Source organism: Eschrichtius robustus, chromosome 2, assembly GCF_028021215.1.
Source record: "Eschrichtius robustus isolate mEscRob2 chromosome 2, mEscRob2.pri, whole genome shotgun sequence".
Taxonomy (NCBI): Eukaryota; Metazoa; Chordata; class Mammalia; order Artiodactyla; family Eschrichtiidae; genus Eschrichtius; species Eschrichtius robustus.
Genome location: NC_090825.1, coordinates 13,713,530 through 13,725,398, shown reverse-complemented (window position 1 = coordinate 13,725,398; position 11,869 = coordinate 13,713,530). Strand labels below are relative to the sequence as shown.

The following is an 11,869-nucleotide window of genomic DNA, read 5'->3' as shown; positions in this document are numbered from 1 at the left end:
CGCTCGCCCATCCAGTAACGGTTTCTGGACCCGTGGCCTCCGACCCTTTCCCCACCCCCCCCACCCGCCCCGCTCACGAGAGCTGCAGCGCCGCGCGGCTTGGGGAGGGTAATCCGCCCCGGAACACACGTGAGCGGCCCCGGGGCGGCGTCGGCCGAGGCGCCTGAGGGATTTCCCCCGCGCCCCCAATGCCGGCCCGCGGTCGCCGCACCTCCCCCGGGGTTCGCGCCCGCCCCTCCACATCCCCCTTCCCGGGAACGACCCTCCGCGCCTCCACACCCACCGCCCCGCTCCAGTTCCCTCCAAACACCTCCCGCCCGGCGCACCCCCTCCGCTGCGCCGCTCCTCGCCCCTCCCCCGGTTTCCCTGGCCCCCGCCCTCGGCCCCCCGCCCCCCAGCGGCCCGGCTCTCACGCGCCGCGGAATTCGGCACCGCCTCCTTCAGAGCCGAGCCCGCGGCGCCGCGGAGCAGCCGCCGCCGCCGCCGCCGCCGCCGCCGCCGCCGCCGCCGCAGCCGGGCCCTCCGCGTCCCCTCCCCGTCCCGCCCCTCGGCCCCTGGCGCCCCGGGCCCCGTCCCCACCCTCCTCCCGCCCCGCTTCGCTCCCTCCTTCCTCCCTCCCCCTCCTTTCCCCCGTCGCCTGCAGCCCGAGCCGGGCGTTCTAGCCGGGCTGGCAGGAGGGCGGCGGCGGCGGCCCCACCACCATGAGCTTTGAGGGCGGCCCCAGCGGCAGTCGGCGCCGCGGGGAGGAGAGCGGGGACGCCGAGCCGCCCCCGCCGCCGCCGCCGCCAGGAGTGCCAGCCTCGGCCCCCGCTCCCCCGCGCTACCTGCCACCGCTGCCCGCGCCGCCCGCGTCCCCCGAGCGCCCCGCGGCGCCCGACGAGCCGCCGGCGGAGGTGGCCCCGCGGCGCAGTGGCGCGGAGGAGCTGCCGCCGGCAGGGCAGGAGGTGGCCGCGGCTGGCGACTCCGGGGCAGGTCCGAGGCGCCTTCCGGACACGACGGTCCCGGAGGCGGCGGCGGGGAAGGGCGGCCCCGGGGAGCCGGAGGTCGGCGCGGGCGGGGAGGGCGAGCGGCGGGGCTCCGGCGAGCAGCCCGAGACGCGCTCGGTATGTAGCAGCCGCAGCAGCAGCAGCGGCGGCGGCGACCGGCGCTCCGGGCACCAGCACCAGCACCACCAGCCCATCTGCAAGATCTGCTTCCAGGGCGCCGAGCAGGTAAGGCCCGCGGGCCCCGGGGCAGCTGGCTGTGGGGTCCGGCAGGGCTGGGCTGGCTCCCGCTCCCGACGGCGCCCTTTCAGCACCACGGACAGCGCCCGCCTCTGGGTTCCTGGGCTGAGTGGTCGCCTGGCGGCTCCTGCGCGTTCCCTTTTCCTTTCCTGTGAAGGCAGATAAAATTGTCCCGGTGGCGAATAGTGTTTGCTTTGGGCTACACTTTATTTTTTCCACCTGGTTTTGCAGTTACACATTCCTCAGGTGTTTTAGTGTTAATGCCATAAGTATCTCTCGTGTGAATTCCTTGATGGATCTGGTTTATAGAGACAAACCTATATTCCTTTTCTACAGGTGTATCGTGAGGCAGATAGTCTTAGAGGACAAACAGGGGGTGAGTCATGTCAAACCCAAAAAGGGCAGGGTCTTTCCTTATTGCCCATTTTGGGGACTCAATATCACTGAGGTGAAAAGCATGTTAGAGTTTTCATAAGGGAACTAAAACTGTACTTTGACCTTGTGAAAGAAAGAAACACAGTTATAAAATTATAAACTCCATTAGAGGTGCATGCAAACTTACATGGGAGTAATCACAGAGACAACAGGGATAATACATCTCTCTTACAAAATGTGTGGTCTGAGAAAACATTAGGTTTAATATTTTTCAAAGTAAGGAAATTGCATAAGAATATGCAGGCTTTCAAGAATATAGTCCCCTAAGTCAATATTTATGATGCTACAGTTAGAAAGAATAAAAGCATAATGCTATTGCAAGCTACTTTCTGGGACGGCATGCATTTCTTCTTTAGCAATGATTAAGAATAACTGCAGAGGAATTGCATCGGACCGTCCACTTAAAAGTTATTAAAGAGATTTAATAGTACAGCTTTTCCCCTAGGGTATTGGGAGCTGTATCCTGCAGACATTTCGTATGTTGGTAGAACATTTATGTCATAACTCTAAGTAATATCTTTGAAATAGTTTTAAGACTTTAGTTGCATTCCCACCAGAGATATGAACATTTAATTTCATTTTCTAGGATAGAGTTTGATGCTTGTATCCTTCTGGGTAAATGACTTTGAAAGAAAAGAAAGCAAGTGTTGGATTTTTAAAATAGAGACACAATATAAATATTCATACTGAGTTGTTTTCTTTCCAGGGGGAGCTGTTAAACCCCTGCCGATGTGATGGGTCCGTTCGGTATACACATCAGCTGTGCTTGCTGAAGTGGATCAGTGAGAGGGGTTCCTGGACCTGTGAACTCTGCTGTTACAGATACCATGTCATAGCCATTAAAATGAAGCAACCTTGCCAGGTAGACATTTGTGACATTCTTTTTCCCCCTGAAATAATTTTGCTAGACATGAGAATATTTGCATATGCTACTTAAGACATTTTATGCAAATCACACTAAAACCAAGATTTAGAAATTGTAGAGATGTGCTTTGAGAAATCTGTGACATTTTTATCTGAGAAACTCAAAAGCCATTTTTATTCAAATGGTCTCCTTTATTTGTTGTTTATTGATGAAATTATACCCATCCTTGTTTCTAAAAGGGCAAGTTGGTACAAATGTCTTACACTCAGTTAACTCAATTTTATTCATTAGAAATGTTACACAAATTATTTTGTTAATTTAAGCATTGAAACCCTAAACGGGCTCCATTTACAGAAAATAGACGCACGTAAAGCAAAACTTTACTAGTCTGGAAACTTTGGTTGAACCTATTAGTTCTAATCTGAACAGTCTTTTTACTTAACCAAGCTTTCTTTTTCACATGAGTTTTTTTCACAGTTACATTTTGGCTACTTTCATTCATTGTTCTGTTCAGCTACATAGTGGATGCAGAAGTATTCCCAACAGTTACTCTCAATAATACTACTGAAATTGTATATATTCTTAAAACTTTTAGTGCATAATCACATAGTAACATAATGCCCATAACCCGACAAAAGCCCATGGAAAAATAGGCTTTTGAGTTTTTTTGGTATAGTGGAACGGATTCAGGTTCTTGGAATAGACTGGTGGGATGTAAAATAATATTAAGAATGACATCTTAGATTAAAGCAGAATAGTGTGTAATTGATGAGATCTGACAGTGACATGGGACTGAAGTTTAGCAGACATAAAAGAGTAGGTTCAAAACACAGAGACGAAGGAGGTAATGGAAGGAAAAGGAAGAGGGACTTAAAGTTAGGAGGGAAACAAAGTGATAAAGTTTAGTGTTCTCTATTTCTATTTAAATTACCAAATTTAGTTTGCATTGAGCAATAAAACAGGTGAAATTGTTAGTGATTGCAGAAGGAATCTGGATGCTGAATTAATAATTTAAATTTCATAGTTTTTAATTTGTGCAGCCTTCATACAGTTGCAATTAATTTGCATCTCTGATAGTCACCATTTAAGGCATGACTAGCAGGTATGAAATGAAAGTATGAATTTTCTCAAGGTGACCTCAGGCTTATAAATAATTTGGAAAGAAGAGGAATAACTAATTTGGATGAATGATGTTATCATGGTGAAGATAGGCACAAACCTGACATATTTTCTCAGAACTGCTAATTGATTGAACTGCTTGGTATCAATTTATTGATCCATCATAGTTCTCTTGAAAAACAGAGGGAACCTTGTCCAAATACCAGAATATGAGTAGTATAATTGAATCTGCAATCATTTTATGAATAGAGTATGTGGAGATGAGAAATGGAGAGCTTTGAGGCTCCAGTGAAAAGTCCCATGAGAAGTGCTATGGTCAGATGTTCAAGAGCTGAAATAGATTGCTAAATATTTCAAAAACTTTAACTTGTGGCCACAATATATTAATTCACTTGGGCTGGTTACTTCTGAAGTAAATATAAATAGGTCCTTGATATAATTTTAAAATAGAGAAGAGACAAAGGGTTGGGGCAAACAGTACTATTTACTAATTCTAATCCTATAGCAAAATGAATTATTACTGTATTTTGCTTCATTTAAAAAAATCAATAATCATTTTAACAAAAGCAGTTCCCGAAGTGTGTATATGATATGACCAAGAAAATCAAAAGAAAACAAAAAATAACCAAAAGCCAAAAACTAACCTGGTATTACTAATACATTTAGGATTAATTTTATTATGACATATGCAAAAACTGCCATAATCTGTAGCCTGATCTGTTTGTTCCAGTGAACTGCAAAATAATATTTAGAAACAAAATTGATATGAGTATGATGATGATAGTTCAGATCATGCCTGAGAACATAACTTACCAGGACTGCATTATGTGCTTATAAAGCTCAGGACACTTAATGAACAGAAATCAGTTATAAAATCTAAAGTGTGGATTATTATACCTAGGAGTAGTTTATTCTCACATAAAATGTGACTGATTGTCTGACATTTCTGTTACTGATGACCCAGAAACTGAGCATTTACTCTGATTTTTGGTTTTCTCCCTTGCTGGTGTGAGGCTAATCAGATTTAGCATTTATCATATTCATGCTTTTATGGCATGGCAGAGATCCATTTCCTCATGGTACAGGATCAGACAGGAACCATCGTATGGCCCTCCCCTTCACTTTCCATATCCCTTTGTTCTAAGTATAGAGCCCTCCGGTAGCTGTGAGTGGGTGGTTCCCTGGATGTACAAGAGAATAATAAACATTTACCGAACACTTACTTTGTGCCAGGCACTGTTCTAAGTGCTTTACACATAGTGATACTGATATTTAGTCTTCAAAATAAACCTATGAGGTAGAGAATATTATTATCTCTATTTTATATGAAGGCAAACTGAGGAACAGAATAGTTAAATAACCTCTACTAGGTGCATATCTAGTAAAAGGCAAAGCCAGGGTTCAAAGAGTCTGGCTCCGAGGTTCATGGTCTTAGCCACTGTGCCCCCGTTGAAAAGTGTTCTTTTCAACTTCATTGTAGCCATCCTGATGTTTCTGGGTCCACCACGACTTATCCTGTGTTATGCTAAGTCAAGCAGGAACTGGTTTCAGCCTGAGTCTCTTTGAGGGTCTAGAAAGGCTTTGACTATCTATTGCTGTATAGTCAAACTACCTCATATACTTAGTGGTTTAAACAACAACCATCATTTATTATCTCTTAAGAGTCTGCGGGTTGACTGAGATCAATTGGGAGGTTCCTCTCCACATGTGGCATCATTCTGGGGCTGTGATCACTAGAGTTTTGACTGGATGGGAACATCCAAGGTGGCTCACTCATTTGACTTGCTGTTTGTGCTGGCTGTTGGTTGGAAGCTCAGTTGGGGCTGTCAGCTGGTGCCTCACTTCTCTTTCCATGTGATTTGGATGTCTCACAATGTGATGATTGGGTTCCAGGAGCATAAAAGAGGAAGTCACAGATCTCTTAAGGCCCAGCCTTGGAAGTGACATGGCTTTATGTCTGCTGCATTCCCTTGATTGAAGCAAGTCACAGGATCAACCAGATTAAAGAGAAGGAAAAATAGACTTCACCTCTGGAGTCTGCCCTTCTTTAAAGGGAGTGGACATCTTTAATCCACAATAGGAGATAGCTTCTAAAATGGCACTATCTACCTACTCTGGTCTTTACATTTGGTCCTCATCAGGTCCAGGTCAGTCAACAGGCATCACCATAACTTCCCTCGCAGGGCTCAGAAATCAAGAAGGTTAAAAAAATGTATGGGAGTTTGACTTCATCAGTGGTGCTTGATGCATATACTAAACCACTTTCAGAAGTGATTATTGCCATGATGTACCTCTGGGTGCTCAGAGGGACATGGGGACAGAGAATGAAAGGAAGAGCTAACCAGGAAGCAGGTGTGTGTGAGGAAAACATGTTGCACTGTGTCTAAAACCTTAGTTTTACTTGTTTTTCTCATTGAGATTAGAATTCTTTGAGAATTTGGGTCTAAATCTCCCCATTTCGTGAGATTTTAGTGATGATTAATCTGTTTAATCACGTTGAATGCTTAAACATGACCCAATAGAAAACTGATGTATCCTCTACAATATATTTAAACCTTGATTACTGTATCATTAGCAGTAGGAGTTAATTAAGACATTAGAAATAATTAACATGCATTTACGTTCCTACTTCCTTGCAGAATCTCTTTTATTGATTACCATATTCAAGATGATACATTAATGATATTTTAAGAGTAAAAGCTAATTCTGTTTTGAATCTCACAGTATGGTATAAAATAAGTGCAATCTAAGAACCTATAAGATCAAATTTATTTTGAGATGGTGATATTTTAAACTAATTAAGCGAGTATATTTAAGTTTATGAATGCTTTCAGTACTTTTTCGAGAAATAGAGATGTTTGAAGAGATAACATTTACTAGATGAAGTGTTGTATGGGAAACTTTAAACTTTCTGTAAGAGATGGACTATAATGTCTAAACATAGGAAAATAGAGTGTTAACGGAAGGCAATGGCTATGTTACCGTGGACGAGTTACTTAACTATTTGTGCCTCAGTTAACTCATCTTTAAAAGATAATAATGGCACCTGTTTTACACATATTTTGAGGATGAAATACATATGTACCTATAGAGTGCTTAGAAGAGTGCTAACACATAGTAGGTGCCATTTTAACGTTGGCTCTGATGATTTTTACTTGTTCAATCAGCTAACAGATGGGGACCTTCATTTGCTCACAGCAGCAGTGCTCGCAGGTCCCTGTTGTCTCCTTCAATCTCTTGTCACCAAAATGAAGTTAATGACTCTTCTTTCCATATCATTCTTTATCTCTGGATATTTACTCCCTGCTTTTTCTAGGCGAGCCCACCTTGGTTTCTGACCAAATTTGTTATTGTAAATAAAGAAGGAATCAGCATTTAAAAAATCAGATACAGTGAGCTATAATGATCTCAGCACATGGGAGCGTATTACTCTCCAGTCGTCCCTCCCCATGGGTCTTCACTGGAGTCAGCTCATAAGCGGAGTTATGAGATGCTTTTGCACGTGGCCAAGCACAGGGCAGTGCTCTTCGGCATCACTGGGTACCAGTGTGTGTTTATGCTTTGGAAAGGCCCCTGGTGGTTGGGGTGTATGTGAGTAAAGCAGGAGGTTGAAGAACCCCCAGAGGTCCTGGGCAAGGGGCAGTTGCAAAGGGCACAGGCAGGTAGGTAGTCCAGCATCAGTCACAGTGAATCGTGGTGTCCATCAGCTTTCTTTCCTCCTTTGTTACTCAGGGCACCAGAGGAAAGGACTGGAAAAGGACTGGCAAAGGACTTGCGGGGTAGGGATTGAGACTTGCAGATGGGCCACCTGTCTTTGTGGATAGTACAGCCCTGGCCATCTTTACCAGCCTTTAACTTTTGTATTAGTCTTCCCCTTACTGCTTTTCCTTTAAACTCTTAAAATGGGCTGTCAGCAGCAAGTCTTCTTACAGCAGTGAGAATGACTGGAGAGACTCCTAGGAAGGAGAGTAGTTTTCATTTTTATCCATATTCTTATCGTGATGGGGTTCATCATGATAGTTTTGAATTAGACAGGAAGTTGGTACCAAGTAGGTTCACCTTGGCTACTGTTCTAAGGTACAGCTTCTGAACCTATTTGTAAAGCGTTTATAGAACTTTAATGAAATTCTTGAGGGCCCTCTGATCATTATTTTCCTAAGTAGGGCTCTGTCATGAAAGGGGTATTTCCTCCTTCAGAACTGATTAAGTTGTTCTCATGACATAGCTGATGCACCAGAAGAAGCTGACAAATCCTCATTGAAAATTGACTGCAATTTTGAAAGTGTATTAAGAAGACGTCAGCGCATGACAGTGTTGCATGCTGTCAGTTGCAATACTTCAAGGCGTTTGTATTTTATGGATTAAGAATGTTTGCATACATACAGCCTGGTTGAAGTGGTAAAGCCACCACTTTTCTTTTACTTTTTCTCTAACTGTTGCTCTTATTAACATTCTCTGTAGGTTTGATAGCAAATGACGAGCAGAGGGGAAGCTTTTTATTATCATGCCTGAATAACTAAGAAACAATGTTAAAGCGTAATATTTAAATACATGTACTGACGTATTTGATAGGTAATTAAAAACGTCAGAATTAACAAAGACCACATCACGAGGCAACTCTCTGGCCTTTGAGGTGATTTTTGTTTCATTTGCTTACTAATTCTCAAAACACTCAAATCTGCATTTTACTCACTAGAACAGATTAATGATCTTCTAGTGAATAAAATATGTAAATTATACTTTGTCTACTACTATAGCCATCTTATTTACTGTATAGACCATATGTACAGTGATTTTACAATTTGTTTCAAAGCCAGATGGTTCTGAGATGGTAGTAAAAAAAAAAAAAAAAAAAGATGGGGACCATTTAGGGCATCGTGGACTGGTGTTTGCTTTTATCCTTTATGCAGAGAGGATTGGGGTTGATGTGGTCCCGATGGTGATAACTCTCCAGAACTTTCTTCTCCACATGTGTTTGCTTTTCTACATTCTTTCTAGCTCTTTTTAAATGTATTTTCCTTTCGACTCCTTTCTCTTCTTTGCTCTCTTGGCCTCTCCACTCAGCTGCCTGTAGAAGAAAGGAAGATCTGAGTGGGGCAGATTTTGGAAAAAATTATGTGACACAGCTCAATGTAGCTTGACAGTCATTTTCTCGGTCACTTTATGGGTATTCAGTGAGTATTTGTGGTATGAATGAGTGAATGAATACATGAGTGAGTGTTTTAGAAAGGTAGAGAGAATCATGGGGGTCATGTTCATATTTCTGCAGTGAGAATAGGACTTAAGGAAACAAGTTGCATTTACTGCTCACCCATTAGCCATCTACTGTCAATTTTCAACTGGTTCTTAAATTGATCTGATAATTCTCTTCTGAATCTGCCTGGGAAAATATGTTCAGACCACAGGAAGAAGTCTTAAGAGCAGGATCTATTTTTAAAAACCTAGAATTAAAAAAATGCTTCCAGTGAGACATATCTGCTCTTTTCAGAAAATAAAATGTCATGAGAAAAGACTCCGTGAATGTGAAATTACCCATGTGTGACACACTTGGTTTCTTGAGGTTGTCACTGGTTGAAGGATTTCTTCTAGCATTTGTTCAGAGAATTTGAATAGTTTGTTGGAAATTTTACTGTATGATTGAGGATATAGATGAACTGCTAAGAATGTCTACTGGGTATAATTTTTTTGATGTGAAATCTGCCACTGGGCTGAAAACAAGGTGACGGATTTTTTTTTTTTTTTATGAGCAGTTTGTACAGCTGCAACATAATTTCGAAAATGAGTTTCCACTGGTGAGTACGATACTCCAACACAGGGAAGGGCGGCAAGAGAACAGACTCTTAATCCCTTACTCATTTCCTGCTTTGTCTTGGCGTGTGGCTTTGCTGTGATATGACTGATGTTTGCTGAAAGGATTGGAACAAAGGAAACTCAGCTTCCTTCTATTTTCGGACCTTCTAAGAGTAGAATGGGATGACTCTGAGGGCAAAGCTAGAGTGCTTCTGACCCTTCAGAGTCGCAGGGAGGGGACAAGATAATCACCTACAATTACAAGTAAATGGATGGCAGACACTGAGGACTTGGCCAAGAAAAACTGCACTTGTGGCTTGTGCTTTCTGTATCCTTGGATATTTGACAGCTTCTTGCCTGTGCCCATAACTCATAATTCAACAGCTGTTCTTATGATTCAGCCAAATGAAGTCCCACATAAGTAGAGGTGGGCTGGAAGCAGTCCCATGGGAAGATGTGACAAAAACCTGGAAGCATTTCTTTGTAGGTAAAGTCAATAAGAGAACTTATTGGGGAGATATTTCTTATTCAGTCCTTCCTTTAGGTATATATGCTCTGAAAGCTACTGTCTGAAAACTTGTTTTTTTCTCCGGTTTTCTTCTCTTTGACATAGTTCATTTTGACTGATGACACCTGGGCAGTGTATCCTTAACATGGTAACAGAGTTCCATTGCCCTAATATGCCTTTTGGTTTCATTTCTCGTTTTGGTATGCTAATTATGTGCAAGTGGCCAAGGCTTAATTTGGGCATAGGGGGCCCTCCCCATATGAACTGAGCATCAAGCTCTTATTTCGGGAACCCTCTGGGCACTCCTTTGTTATATATGGACCTGCAGTTGTGCGCTGACACTTATGTCATGGCTCCGAGGTACAAAATAGTTCAAATAAACAAGGAACTATTTCAAGAAATGTATACAGGCTTGCCTTGGTTTGTTCAGCTTGTTTTTTAATTAATTTATTTTATTTTATTTATTTATTTTTTATTTATGGCTGTGTTGGGTCTTCGTTTCTGTGCAAGGGCTTTCTCCAGTTGGGGCAAGCGGGGGCCACTCTTCATCGCGGTGCGCGGGCCTCTCACTCTCGCGGCCTCTCTTGTTGCGGAGCACAGGCTCCAGACGCGCAGGCTCAGTAATTACGGCTCACAGGCCTAGTTGCTCCGCGGCATGTGCGATCTTCCCAGACCAGGGCTCGAACCCGTGTCCCCTGCATTGGTAGGCAGATTCTCAACCACTGCGCCACCAGGGAAGCCCCAGCTTGTTTTTTTAAAAAAAAGTTTTTAAGAAGGATAACATCGATCACAAATATTAGGGGATTTTACTTATGTTATTGTGAAAGAATATTCCAGAAGCCACGGGAAATACTTTTGCTCTTTTCTCCCCCCCGCCCCAGTATTAACTTCTTTTCTGTGTTACATTTGCAGATTTTAATATCAGTATGTATGTAAGTGTCCCCTCTATTAATTTAAAGGAAAAAAATAAAGAAAATTTTAAAAACTTTACCAAATGTTGGTAAAATTAGTTGTAATCTTGAGAGTAGAGTAGTAAAGAGCACAGGATTTGCCAGGCATACATTGAGCATTCAGTATTTCTCTTACCCTCCTTCCACCTCTTTCTTTCTTTTCTTGACATGCCCGTATCTTTTTAGTGGGAGCAAGTAGATGGGAGGTTTCCAGGGGAACCTCCAGTTCTTTGGAGAGAAAGACACAGTGAACAGGGGTGACAGCCCTTGCCCACATTGTGTTCTCTAGGACCAACAAGCATGCCCAAGTGCAAACCTGGAAGGTTAAAGAAAATCTTGAATGCAAAATCCCTTTCAGTTCCCTCCCAAACTGTCTTTCTTTACCTTTCATACCACAATAGCTTCTATGAAAGGCATTTTCAGATCTAGACAAGACTTTTCAGCAATTTGAGCAGTAGAAAGAAGTAGAAAAATGCTAAGCCAACAAAATTACAACTAACTGTAGCTTTGAGTGACACATGGTCCTTAGACTGTGGGGGGAAAGACACTGAAACCTCCTTGGGTAGTTTAGTGAAACATGTAAGGATGGGTGAGGAATCTCCCTACCTCCTGTCTGCCTCTTCTCTCTGACCTACACCCTACTACGACTGAAGATAGTATATGTTACATAGGAGGAAATCTGAGGTAGAAATACGTTACTTTCATTTTGGACATGATTAAGCTCTACTACAGTAAACTTCAGGGGAAAATTGTCAAGCATTCCTTGAATTGCTTGTGGGGGAAATGTCAATGCCAAGTGATGGTGAATGCGTGGAGATTATTAATATAACAGGGCATAGCGTTGGATGAATATGTGTTTATTTTTCATTTAGAAGATGATCTTACTCGTATCAAGGGGTAGCCTCAAAATATTTCATCTTTTTTCTTCTACTATAAATTAAATAATCAGTACTTCTTTATTGATTATTTTTTCACTGAT

The 11,869-nt window shown here is 43.0% G+C and overlaps 1 protein-coding gene across 1 annotated transcript in view; it reads left to right on the top strand.

The window, feature by feature from the left end:
- The first annotated feature begins 701 nt into the window (after positions 1–701).
- Positions 702–11,869, top strand: part of MARCHF11 (membrane associated ring-CH-type finger 11) — a 118,595-nt gene continuing 107,427 nt past the window's right edge. The window contains exons 1-2 of the mRNA XM_068532023.1: positions 702–1,211; positions 2,365–2,520. Coding sequence (XP_068388124.1) covers positions 702–1,211; positions 2,365–2,520 — 666 coding nt within the window. The remainder of the gene's footprint in view (positions 1,212–2,364; positions 2,521–11,869) is intronic.